The sequence below is a fragment of the Phaseolus vulgaris genome, chromosome 2, assembly GCF_051622355.1.
Source record: "Phaseolus vulgaris cultivar YP4 chromosome 2, ASM5162235v1, whole genome shotgun sequence".
Classification (NCBI taxonomy): domain Eukaryota; kingdom Viridiplantae; phylum Streptophyta; class Magnoliopsida; order Fabales; family Fabaceae; genus Phaseolus; species Phaseolus vulgaris.
The window spans coordinates 35,489,639-35,503,639 of record NC_143499.1 but is presented as its reverse complement, the minus strand read 5'-3'; the positions used below and the strand labels follow the sequence as shown (position 1 = coordinate 35,503,639).

Here is a 14,001-nt window from a genome sequence, read left to right as displayed (position 1 = left end):
GAACAATTTTATTAGTTAGTGGGTCTATGTTACCAATGTTACATTGTTCAAAATGTTTAAAGTAATCAATTTCATTTTTCATGTGATAAATAAATTTCACGTGTGATAAACAAACTCATTTCACCTTATTCATCATCCTCCATGACCACTGTGCAAAAACTTAGACCAGGTCACCACTTCCTAAACCATAGAAAAATGACCAATATATTAACCTCAACCATACTCGAGTCCAATTGTCCAGTACTTCAATAAACAAAATCTTTCATACTAAATTTAATCACAATGCATTTAAGCATACAAAAAATAATTTTGAATAAAATTATAAAAATGATGTCAATAAAGTCCAATTCAAAAATATGCTTACGATAAATATTAATTTATTCAAAAATATATTTGACTAGACTAAATTGAAATTGTAAGAATATGAAGATAAATAGATAATACTAAGTTGAAAAAATATTACTATAATTACTATTAATTTATTAATATTATTGTTATTATTGTAATTACTACTAATATTATTGTAATTATTATTATTAATACTATTATTGTAATTATTATTAATATAGTATTATTATTATTAATATTTATTGTTATTATTATTAATTTTAGTAATAATATTAATAAAAATAATATTATTATTAATAATAATAATAAAAATAAACCATAGAATGCACAAAAATTTTCAAATACAAATAAAAGCTAAAAAAACCCAAAAATGAAAACTACACAAACAAAAACAGTAAATCCACAAACTATTAAAATATTAGTATTTTTTTAGAAAATTGTATGGTGGCGCACGTTGTAAAAATATCGGCAGCCTATTTTTTTTTCAAACCAAAAGATGCAGACATCACTTTGTCTTCTTTCTTCAGACACCTAAATGCAAGGTAGATAACTCTCGTGACAATCTCACTTTTATATTTTTTTTTATATTCAAATTTAGTATTTATCCTAATATTATTCCTCTCCAATACTGAAAAGTTCACGGGAAAACAAATATACCCCAAACAGATTAAAATCATTTCAAAATTTTAATTTACCAATAACAATAAATATCCACAAAAGTTTAACATTTCCTTCTATTTTTAAAATTTAAAAGTATTTTAAGTTTCCTCACAACCAAATTATATTCAACCCTTACATAATTTAATAACTCTTTCCTTTCACACATCATTTAAAAATGATTTTATTTGTAATTAAATTTTTCTAAACAGTTTTTAACTTAAATTTTTAAAATTAATATTATTTTATTTTTACTTTCTTCTTATCCACTCACTCTCTATAATACAAATAAAATAATAATAACCTCATCTCTCAATCGATTCTGATAGTTTTCGACACTAAAATAGGGAAAAAATATTTTTAATTAAATATTCAAAACATTTCTTACTTACAAACTGTTTTTTTAATTTATTTTATTCTATTTTTCCTTTCTTGTTGTACACTCTTGGTTCTTTAGGAGCCAAATAAAAACAGAATCTTCTCTAAAAGTTAATTAGCAAGGGTTTTTGGTTAGCCGTGATGGTGGCAAAGAAAGACAACCGCTGCGAGAAGTTTGCATTCCAAAAGTCCTTCAATAACCTCCGATCACAGGATTTCACCAAGATCATGATTAGCGGTCCAAGAATTGAAACTTCCTTCATTAACAGTGGTTCAGGCTCCCAAAATTTGAAGGGCCTCAAGATTCAATGCGATGACAAATCTCTTTGGGACAGTAGTTTTGAAGACGTTGCCCGCTCTGGGATGGATACACTTTTCAACTACAACGAAAACGGATCCCAGACTTTCCCTGGTTCCACCGTTTTCAAGTACCTGCAACAAACCTTGGCCAACAAGATGGGAGGTACGTACCCTATATATTCATTTCGCTGATTTACTTCATTTATGGCAAGAGTTAAGACCAGAACAATGTTTTTCTTCTTCACTTGCTTCCAATTTATATTCTCTTTCTTATTCATAATCTGGCAGAAAGGAAAATCGAAATCCAGAATCCAGTTGCCATATTGACTAAGCTATTAAGCAGCATGGCATATGGAAGCAACGACGAGTCCCTTCCCAACAATCCAAGCCCCACTCCAAATCTCCTCCGCCACTTGTCTAGAATCGTTCAGTCCTTCAACAACTCTGAAGAAGGGAAACAAGATTTCAGCCACGCCTAGATCAAGAGAACTGCAACTGGAGATTCCTTCAACAACCTCGGATCAGGCTCCCAAACTTTCAGAGAGGCCGAGATTCGTTGTGGTGAGGAATCCAGAAAACCGAGTAGATCTACTTTGCCCCGGAAAGGAGACCATCTCCACTCCTTCAATAATAAGGGATCCCAGTGTTTCAACGGTTTCAAACACAACTGACCACTTACCAGCTTTCTCATCTATCCATTTCTCTCTGCTCTATAGCTTTTATGATTTCCGGACTTTTGCTTCAAACATAATTAGGTTTTTTCACAAAATCACATATAGATGCTGAAATTATTTTTGTGATAATATCTTACCTCAATGTAATTAATCGTATAGATAAACTGTACATAGATATTCCTTTTGAGATTCATTGTAACTATTAGTGTCGGAATTGAAATTGTTTTAGAGAAGAGATCCCAATCAAAGTGAGATTGAAATTGTTTTTGAGAAGAGATCCAAATTAAAGTTTGGTAAGATTGTTAAGTAGCTATGCATTGGTTCAAGTCGGATCTTAGAAGTTATATGATTCTTGAATTATCAGGTGTAATATGTTCCTTTCTGATTCTTGTAATTGTTCTTTTCTAAACTTGTAAAAAGTGTGTAAAGTTGTAAGGTCAGAGGGTGTTCTGATTAAGGTTGGGTGAAAGGCAAAGAGGGTAAGTGTTCTTGTGGTTTCAAGAACACCTCTTTATGACTTTGAGTGTGTGTAATATGTAATTGATTGCTAGTGGAAACCCAGAGTGGTTGTTCTGGAGACTAGATGTAGTTCAGAGTTGAGTGAACCAGTATAAATTGGCTGTGTAATCTCTCTCTCACTCCTTATAAACTGTTTGATTTGATTATTGTTGTTGTCATAAACAACCGGTTAAAACGAAGTTTAAATCGATTGATATTCTACAAATCGTTTCAATTACCTTGTTTGATTGTTGTTAAAACTTCATTCTTATCCAATCTTTTTGAAAATCTTTTGACAAACAATTCATCCTTTCTTGTTTAGGCCATTAATTCTAACAATTGGCATCAAAAGTTAAGTTCTTGAAAAATATTCAAGTTGTGTTTTTTTTTTTAACTGCTTTAATGGCTAGCAAGTTTTCTTTTCGGGAAGGTGATTCTTTAAATAGACCACCTCTGTTTTGTGGTGAAAACTATTATCTATGGTGTATAAGAATGAAATTTTTTGTTGACTCGTTATATAGAAAAATTTGGGATGTCATTACAAATAATGTTTTTATGCATCTGCTTAAAATAATGTTGTCTTATTTGAAAATGAAATAGATCATCTTGATTGTGTAGCTAAGAACATCATTATTTCTGCCCTTGATTCTAATGAACTTCTTAAAGTTTTAGAGTGTATCTCAACTAAAAAAATGTGAGATACTCTTGAGAGAATTGAGAGAATTCACAAAGGGTCAAGAAAAGCTAAAGAAATGTGAGATACTATTGAGAGAATTCACAAAGGTGCAAGAAGTACTTGGCTGGACACCATCCACATCACTACTTGTAACATACTAATGAAAAACATGAACCCATTATGCTGCCCATGACTTTTAGTCTATGCTGCCCATAACTTTTACTCTATACAACCCATATTTAATTTATACATCCCCCACATAACTATACGTAACATTTTCTTGAAAAACATGGACCCATTATGCTGCCTAAGTCTTTTACTCTATGCAGCCCCTATTTGTTTTCTTCACCTACCAGTTCACTATTTGCAACATATTAATGAAAAACATGGGCTCATTCTACCGCCCATCACTTTTACTCTATGTAGCCCTTGTTTAATTTATACACCCCAACATCACTATTTGTATCATTTTCTTGAAAAGCATGGGTCCATTCTGTTGCACATGAGTTTTACTCTATGCAACCCCTATTTCTTTTCTACACCCACCAGTTCACTATTTGCAACATATTAATGAAAAACGTGTGTCCATCTGCCCATCTTTTTTACTTTATGCAACCCCTATTTAATTTATACACCCCACACCACTATTTGAATCATTTTCTTGAAAAACTTGGTCCAATCTGCTGCCCATGACTTTTACTCTCTGCAACACCTATTTATTTTCTACACCCACCACCTTACCACCTTTTTTTTTTTTTGAAATTATTATATATATATATAATAAATATTTTAAACACAATGAAAAAAAGAAAAAACTTCTAAATGTATAATGTACTTAATTATTACAACATAACCAATAGAAAAAATAAAAAAAAGTTCTAAATCATGTAGTTATATTACAAGATAATCAATGAAAAATAATAATTAAAAACACACTTTCTTAAACCATTCTTTAAATGGTAATAAGTTTCTTTCCTTCCCAATTATCACTTTTTTTTATTAATTATCTTTCCTTTTATTCTCATTTTCATTTCTTGTTATAAGAAAACTTTAACCTTCACATCCTATTAAATCAGTTTTAATTAAATTGAAATGATAAATCCAATTAAATTGTCAAATTAAAATGATAAATTCTATTAAATCAATTTTAGTAAAATTGAAATGAGCGTATAATTTTGTACATGCACAATAGCTTTCTTCTTTTCCATTTTCATATACATAAAGCTTTCAAGATGTTCTATTACAATTTCTGATTTTTTTAACTTCAAAACAAAATTATGTTTGTAGTAAAATGATTCAGATAAAAATAGTAATCACAAAAATAAATAAATCAAAAACTCATAAATTTTAAAAGTTTACATCAAAAGAATCATGTTGGAGCAACGACGGTGAAGACACTAGCAGTTGGACGTGGTGGAGTAGGAGGTGGAGCTAGACATGGTGTAGTAGCCGCGATGAAGGCAAGTTGGAGCTAAAATGAAGAACAACAAAAAAGGTTAAGAAAAATAATAATATACAGAGAAGAGAAGAGAAAATGAGAAAGAAGAGACAATCAACGGTGACAGAGGCGGGACTGGGCAGCGGAGGGCATTGGAAGGCGGCAGTGGAGGTAGTGGACCACGAAGGACTTCGAGTTGAAATGGAGAAGAAGAACAAAATGTTAACAAAAATAATAGAAGAGAAGAGAACCGGAGAAGAAAGAACAACCCGACGGTGAAGAATGTTGGGCAGTGACGGCAAGACAGAGGATGGTAGTGCAAGGCGGGGGTAGCGAAATGTGAACAGTGAGGAGAAGAATTAGGAAACTAAGGGCGGAGCAACGAAATGTGCTATTTATATAGCACATGGTATACATTGGCCACGTCCGGCGCATAGATGGAAGTGAATTTTGCGTCGGCTAGCCGATGCTAACCCCTTACGTATATAAATTTTTTTTAAATTCAAAATATAATTAACAAATATTACATATACAATTTTATTTTTATAAATTATTTCAAAAATACATAAATCACTAAATTTAATAGATATTTAATTCACCATTTTCATAATATTTTCAAAATTTAATTAAATCTTAATAAACTCAAATAAAGATTATTTTTCCGAAAAAATAACTCTTGAGGTGCGATATTGAAAAAAAAAGATAAACAATTCCACCAAATTAAATATAACGAATTAAATATAAATGTACGTGTGATAGCATATACTATATCAGAAATATTAATGAACTCTATTATTAAAATTGCTCAAGATATCTTTTTTTAACCTTTACAATCTATTTCTTAGTTTAACTCTTACCTTACTAACGTAATAAAAAAAATTAGTAAATAGGTTCCACCCAAAATGACAATGGACTAGAGTTATGAACTTATAATATAAAATCTGAAGATCAAGTCCATTCTATAATTCTAAGTTCATTTTATAGCGGACCCAATCTAAATAAGATTATATATGTTATATTTATTATTATTAAGTTAATTTTTTATTTATTTATTTTATTAAGATTTTTTTTTATTAAGAGTGTCATATAGAAATGCTTTGAAACAATATGACATCATGAAATCTTCTTTCTTCATAAATGCAAGGTAGATAACTATCATGATAATCTCATTTTTATATTTTTTTTATATTCAAATTTAGTATTTATCCTAATATTATTCCTCTCCAATACTGAAAAACTCACGGGAAAACAAATATACACCCAAAGAGATTAAAATCATTTCAAAATTTTAATTTACCAATAACAATAAATATCAACAAAAGCTTAATATTTCCTTCTATTTTAAAATTTAAAAATATTTTAATTTTCCACACAACCAAATTATATTCAACCGTTACACAATTTAATAACTTTTTTCCTTTCCCAAATCACTTAAAAATTATTTTATTTGTAATGAATTTTTTCTAAACAATTTTTAAAATTAATATTATTTTATTTTTACTTTCTTCTGCCCCACTCAATAAAAAGAAGAAACCTCATTTGTGAATCGATTCTGATAGTTTTAGACACTAAAATTAGGAAAAATTATTTTTAATTAAATATTTAAAACATATTTTACTTACAAACTCTTTTTTTAATTTATTTTATTCTATTTCTCCTTTCTTGTTCCTCACTCTTGGTTCTTACGGAGCAATAAAAAACCAGAACCTCCTCTAAGAGCTAGGAAGGCTTTGGTTCGCCGTCATGGCAAAGAAAGACTACGGCAGCGACAAGTTTGCAACCCAAAAGTCCTTCAATAACTACCAAGACGGATCACAGGATTTCACCAAGGTCGTGATTACGAGTCGAAGAATTGAAGCTTCCTTCAACAACAAGGGATCAGGCTTCCAAAATTTGAAGGGCCTCAAGATTCAATGTGATGACAAATCTATTTGGGACAGTTTTCAAGAAGTTGCCCTCTTTGGGATGGATAAACTTTTCAACTACGACCAAAACGGATCCCAGACTTTCCTTGGTTTCACCTTTTTAAAGTACCTGCAAACCTCCTCTGCCAACAGGATGGGAGGCACGTACCCTATATATTCATTTCTCTCCACCAATATTTCGTTAATTTACTTCATTTATGGCAAGAGTTAAGACCAGAGCAATGTTTTTCTTCTTCTTTTTTATTACTTCACTTGCTTCTTTTACTCTACTTAAATTGTGTTTGAAGGATTCGTCCAAACCTATTTGATCAAGTTCAATTTAGGTTTCAAAAAATCCGTTCAACGTGTTCCTCTTCTGTATGGAAGAGATCGATGTGATAAGGATTGATATGCAGATGAGTAGGATTTCATTGTAGAAACTGTGTGCTTTTGATTTAATACCCACTTAACCCTAACTTTTATTCATCTTTAATCTATTATCTGTCACTTTAGAACTGTATTAACAAAAAATCCACATACGCTAACTTGAATTAGAAATATTTTTGCAGGTATGGACCCAAACCCAAACCCTGAAACCAAGACTAAGAAAACCAAGACTAAGAAATCCAAGACCTGATGTGCGATTATATTAATTATATATTATAATCTTCTGCATTACTGTGTATGTATGCCATCACAACCTCAGTCCTCCTGTTTCTTTCTGTGTTGCTTTGTTCATTGCAGCTGCAATAAGGAATGTACATGGAGGCCTAGTACTACCTAGGGATTTTCCCCATTTTCGTTTGTTTTTTTGTCTTTGTTTTATTCCCTCATTGAACTTTCTTTTTAAGGAGTTATTCTCGTGGGTGTGGCTTTGTTTTATATCGTCATTGAACTTTCAGTTTACAGTATTACAGCATGGAAGACCTGTTACAGAATTTTAAAATATGGTAAAAGGTAACTTGAAGATGAAGTTCCATGAATGCACAAGTATTAACGGTTTCTGAATTTAAAAATAGAGTTCAAACACCACTACTTTATATTCTTCAATGGGACTATTTTTTGTATTTTCAAGCCATAAAAGCAGCACGTGAAATTATATAGAGAGAATTTTAAAAAATAGTTTTTATTTATTATTAAAAAAACACATATATTCTTAGTAGATGCGCATATGCTGAGAATCTATTCAAGATTCGGGACCCACAAAGTACCATGCTTTATAGATGCGCATGCACCTCATCCAAGTGATTTTTCCGCCACTTCCACAAGAGGATTCCGGGAGTGTGTTTGTTAAATTTATTTTTTATGAAGTAAGAAAGTTAATTTTAGAGTCATGATATATCGACGTCTCATAATAATAATAATGTTATAAACGTGAGAATATCACAATAGAGTGAGATTGCGTTTGGTGAGGTGACAAATCCAAAATAGGATAGTAACACAAATGAATAGTGAGATGTGACCTTCAAAATATGATAAAAAAGAATATATTACACTGGTTCTTAGTAACAATCGGTGTAATATATTATTTCTTTTACTCATAATGACACATATTACACCGGTTAAGCTGTCTAACCAGTGTAATATATGGCGCATATTAAAAAAAAATTTGAACTTTTTTTCATGAAGAGTTGGTGGCCATAAACGTCATATAAGTAACCACTTACAGACAAATGGGTAACAAGTTTTGCGTGTACCAGTACATGTGGAGGAACCTGTGGCTGGGAAACCAGTTCTGGTAAGTGGGTGTCCAGTTCTGCCATGAGTGTAATATATGACCCATATTACACCGGTTAAGTCATCAAACTGATGTAATATATGACCCATATTACATCGGTTAAGTCATGTAACTGGTGTAATATAAGACTCAATGATGCCGAACACTTGAAAAGCAAACAAAGAAGCAGCGACGAACGCAAAAGAAAGACATTTATGGTTTGTGTTTCACTTGTTCTACTGTTTGGTCCGTGCTTCCTGCTGCTTCTTTCTCCATCCTCCGACGAGGTCGTTGCTTCTTTCTCCATCCTTTGACGAGGTCGTTGCTTCTTTCTCCATTTCGTTTGACCTTCCCTTTCATTTGAAAATCTCCCGCTTCCGCACGCACACTCAAACGTTAAACCCTTACACTTTTACAAAACTGTCACATCACTCCCATCAGAATTACAAAAAATTCCAATACCACATCTACGGTATCAAATTTGTGTTAGTGGACAAAGGGTGTTAACCCAAAACATTTTCGTTAATTTTATATACAACATATATCTAAAAGCTTTTCATTACTATATATATAAAACATACAAGAACATTCACGATGATATTTAATAAATATTTCTATCAAATTAGCTAAAGAATTTCAATTAACACAGCTAAATAGCTTTTAACTGAAGGCCTTAAAGGTCAAAAGAAACAAGTTGGGATTTTGGAGGAGGCCTAATACAATGCTCTTAATGATGATGCTTGTTCTATTTCTAGATAGTATTTAATCTATGCATTTTGTAGAAAATGACCTTTCATTCTGTTGTTTACCTTTTGGATATTTGAACAATGATGCTTACTTTTTGTGTCTTTTTTCTCCGTGTGGGGTAGTATAAGTAAACAACAAATAGATAACGGTCCAATTTCTATCTCTTCTGGTAAAAAAGGGAGGCTACATTTTGTAATAATCTTTTTTCATAGTAGCATACGACATAGGGGTGAGGTTAGATACTTGGATCAAATATTCATTCATAATCTTATTTCTTGATCAAGATAATTCAAAAATAAAAGTAATCAAATATAAGGATAATTGCATAAAAAATGTAAGAATCAAATACTTAGTTAGTGTAAATAGATCGAATAAAATACATAGAGTTTAAATTTATTTACTCTCGCTTCTATTTGTGCAACATTTTAGGTTTATGGGTGAAATGGGTTAGGAAGGAAAGTGAAAAAGAAGGTAAAAGCATCTCAAGAAAGTTATTAAAATTTGAAATTGTGGAAATCCCTACACTCTATGTATCACCACTAACTTCGTTAATCTATATTTTTTTATTCTATATGATCGCAATGCGATTTTAGTTTCAAGTTTCATTAGGTTAAAACCTATAATCTCACTTGATTGATCGTTCTTATCCCTGATTTCTTTCCTTTCACTTCACATTCTAACGAAATTAAAGTCACCACAGATACACCAAACCGGATCTTGAGATGCCAATTTAACTTTTTGACAGCTCCTCCCGAAGGATCTTCTTGTCTCTCAAAGTGCAGGCAGCATAGACATTTACCACTACACATCTGAGGTTGGATTTATGATGATTACTGAAAATAGCAATGAACCCTTTCCCCATCACGTGACTATCGTAGCTAAAAGAGTCTTCATGCCACATAGACAACAAGCTTTCGCTTCCATTGACACCTTCGTAATGTAGCCAACCAACTTTGTTGTTCCCCCACAGAGAAAAACATTTTGCTTCCGTGATCACCTTAGATTTTGTCTCTTGCAAACATACAAATTTCGCCCCTTCACAAGCTATGATATGTCTCAAGTACCTAGATTTGATACTCCCCCCCACACCTCTAATATTCAAATTCACAACTAACATTAGGAAACATTCTTAACTCCCACCTTAGAGCCCAAAGCAACCTTTGAATCACGGTCTTCCATACGCCCATATTCCTTAACGACTTCCTCTTCTTCCCCACGACAAGTTATCCCAACTTGCTTTCCAGCTACCCACAAACTAGAAGGTTCCGCTAGGTTAACAAATGCACAAAGACGAGAGTTACAGATTTTAATATCCCTGTCTGACATAGAGACTGAGGACAAACCGTCTTTGTGGTGCTCCAAAGACCCTGCTTGGGGTAGTATGAGACTTAATCTTACAGACCGCCTTGGATGGGGACAAGAGTCCCCCAATTCAGAGAGCCCTTTCTTCTTGCGTCGACGTGGTGGAGAATTGGACCTACTTTTCTCATTTGCTCCGTCCACACCTAACAAAAGGGGAGACAACTCACCTGATGACACTAACCCTACATCACCGTCATCAACACTGACTCCTTGCACTACATAGTGGTTGAGCGGCCCTTTACCCTCCCTCTCCTTAGAAGACATGCCGCCCTCTAGCACCTGAAATCCTGAGGTTCTTCTTTCAAGGATTGCCTTTCGGGCTTCTTTGCTTACACTCACCTCCGATCCTTCTAAAGGGTTTTCTCTCCCATAACCAACATTACCTTTTGTACCCCCTTCGCCGAAAACCTCTTGCGTTGATTGGCGCACATACCCAACATTTCCTTCATCCTCCTGGGCTGAGGCATAGGGCCCACCCTCACAGAAACGGGCCTCCATTTTGCTAACTCGGCCCAAAGCCTCAGAGGTTACCTTTTGGTTAATAAAACACTCAATGTCTACAACAACTTTAGCCACCTCAGATTGTGTAGGGTTGCTATAACGGGCACCTTCACAAACTTGGTCAGAGAATTTGACAGGGTCAATACCATCTTGTTCCTTATGTCCCTTTCTTACTTCTTTCGTGACAGATATCCTACCTTTCCCCTGACAGCCATTGCTTTTCGAGGAAGATCCCATTCATAAATGTGTCTTCAAAAATTGGTTTTTAAGAATCCGAGCAGTGATTTACAAAAGTTCTCTAAACTCGTAATTTAGCAACAAAAACTATAGTTTATCATTACTTTTCAAGTTAAAATCAATGTATGTGATTTTGTTTTTCATTCCAATGTATGTGATCACTTTCAAATGGATTGGAGGGAAAATAATGAAGCAAACGGTTAGGTGACGTACTAATTTTACTATATGTATTACAAAATAGAATAAAGATGAACAAAAGAGAACAGAGATGAACAAAAGAGTAAACTGAAGACAAAGGATATGAGAATGAATATCTCTTTTTTCTTGTTATTCAAATCAAAACAAATGGTCTGAATATATACAAGTAGTACACTCATTCTAGGTTTAACTAAAGAGGAAAAGAATCAATAATTAAATAATAGAATCATAACACATAAGACAAAATAAAGGTTATTCACCTCTATAAAGAGAAACATCTGATAATTAGAAAAGACACCAAATTATTATTCTCTATAAAGAGAAACAACTGATAATTAGAAAAGACACCCAATTAATATTAGGATCCTTCTATAACTCTGGTATCCGTATCCTTTAATACCCCGCCACAAGCTGGGGAGCAAATATTGATGAGACCTAGCTTGGAACAAATATTCTTAAAAGATTGAGGACTTAAAGCTTTGGTATAAATATCAGCTAGTTGCTCTGTGGTGGAAATGGGAAGCAAATGGATGAGACCCTTCTTTAATTTTTCCCGGACCACGTGACAATCTATTTCTATATGTTTTGTACGCTTGTGAAAAACTGGATTTGCTGCAATGTATCTTGCTGAGTCATTGTCACAGTATAAAAGAGATGGTTGCTCAAAAGGAACTTTGAAATCTTGAAGAAGATAAGTTAGCCATTGAATTTCACATGTAACAGTGGCCATTGCCCTGTATTCAGCTTCACAAGAACTCTTTGATACTGTTCCTTGCTTCTTTGACTTCCAAGATATGAGAGAATTTCCAAGATACACACTAAAACCAGTTACTGATTGTCTTGAATCACTACAGGTGCCCCAATCACTATCACAAAAGGCTTTCAGATGAACAGAGGTAGTGGAAGAGAAAAATAGACCAAGACTTGGAGCCCCTTTGATATATCTGAGAATTCTAATCGCTGCATTATAGTGAGCAATTGTAGGCTTAGCAAGAAATTGAGAAAGTTGTTGCACAGAAAATGTTATGTCAGGTTGGGTATTAGTGAGATACATAAGTCTTCCAATCAATCTTCTGTAGGCTTGAATATCTGTGAAAGGAACACTTTCAGTAGAAGAGAATTTCTCATGATTATCAATAGGAGTGGGTGCAGGTTTGCAGGCTAAAAGACCTGCATCTGTTAATAATTTCAATGCATATTTCCTTTGATTTACCATTATTCCTGTCTTACTTCTTGCTACTTCTAGACCAAGAAAATATCTTAAATTCCCAAGATCTTTAATCTTGAATGTTTGATTCAAGGCTTGTTTGATTCGAGCAATCTCTTCTTTATCATTTCCTGTCAATATTATATCATCCACATATACCAATAATGCTGTAAAAGATCCTTCAGAAGAATTAATGAACAAGGAATGATCATTCATAGATTGAGTATATCCCATAGAAAGCAAAAATGATGACAGTTTGGCAAACCATTCTCTGCTAGCTTGCTTAAGACCATATAAAGCCTTTTTTTAGTTTACAAACTTTTCCTGGTGGAATAGAAGTCAATCCAGGAGGAACAACCATGTATACATCTTCTTTCAAATCTCCATGTAAAAAGGCATTGTTTATGTCTAATTGTTTCAATTCCCAATTATAAATAGAAGCTAAAGAAAGAAGCAACCTTATGGTGGTCATCTTTGCTACTGGAGAGAAAGTATCAAGGTAGTCAATGCCTTCTGTTTGTGTATATCCCTTTGCCACTAACCTTGCTATATACCTTTCAATTGTCCCATCAGCCTTATATTTTATTTTGAATACCCATTTGCAACCTATGGCAGCTTTGTTCTTAGGCAGAAGAACAGTCTCCCATGTTTGATTTGACTCTAAAGCAGATATCTCACATTGTATAACTTTTCTCCAATAGTCATGTTTCACAGCTTCAGAATAAGTGTTTGGCTCAACATGTGAAGAAAGAGACATAACAAAAGATTTGTAAGAATGTGATAAATTGCTATAAGACAAAACAGAATTCAAAGGATATTTAACTCTTGAAGATGTATTGGAAACGTTAAGATTACAATGATAATCCTTTAAATACTCAGGTGATCTTTTTATTCTTGTGCTCATTCGGACAGATGGATCTGATTCAGAACTTTGTTCTATATCATGATTTTCATTGAGGTTTTGGTCTATATGGGAACAATCTACGTCTGAAACCTCAATTTGTGACTCACAATTATTATCACTGCTATTTTCAACATTATCACAAGGTGTATTTTCACAAGGTGCAAGAATGACTTGTGATGGCTGACTTAAGACAGATTGATCTTCAGCAAACAAAATTTGATCATCAATATCAGGACTGTTAGTTTCATTACTAGT

At 33.0% G+C, this 14,001-nt stretch overlaps 1 protein-coding gene and 1 long non-coding RNA gene across 2 annotated transcripts; both read left to right on the top strand.

Annotated features, from left to right (window-relative positions):
- Positions 1-1,472: 1,472 nt before the first annotated feature.
- Positions 1,473-3,022, top strand: LOC137811736 (uncharacterized). The gene is made up of 2 exons (XM_068613573.2): positions 1,473-1,846; positions 1,972-3,022. The coding sequence occupies exons 1-2, from the start codon at positions 1,525-1,527 to the stop codon at positions 2,160-2,162; spliced, it is 513 nt and encodes a 170-aa protein (XP_068469674.1). The 5' UTR covers positions 1,473-1,524; the 3' UTR covers positions 2,163-3,022.
- A 3,620-nt stretch (positions 3,023-6,642) lies between these two features.
- LOC137811735 (uncharacterized) lies at positions 6,643-7,755 on the top strand. Its single transcript, XR_011081132.2, has 2 exons — positions 6,643-7,034; positions 7,443-7,755. It is a non-coding gene; the product is annotated as an uncharacterized LOC137811735 (long non-coding RNA).
- Positions 7,756-14,001: the final 6,246 nt, after the last annotated feature.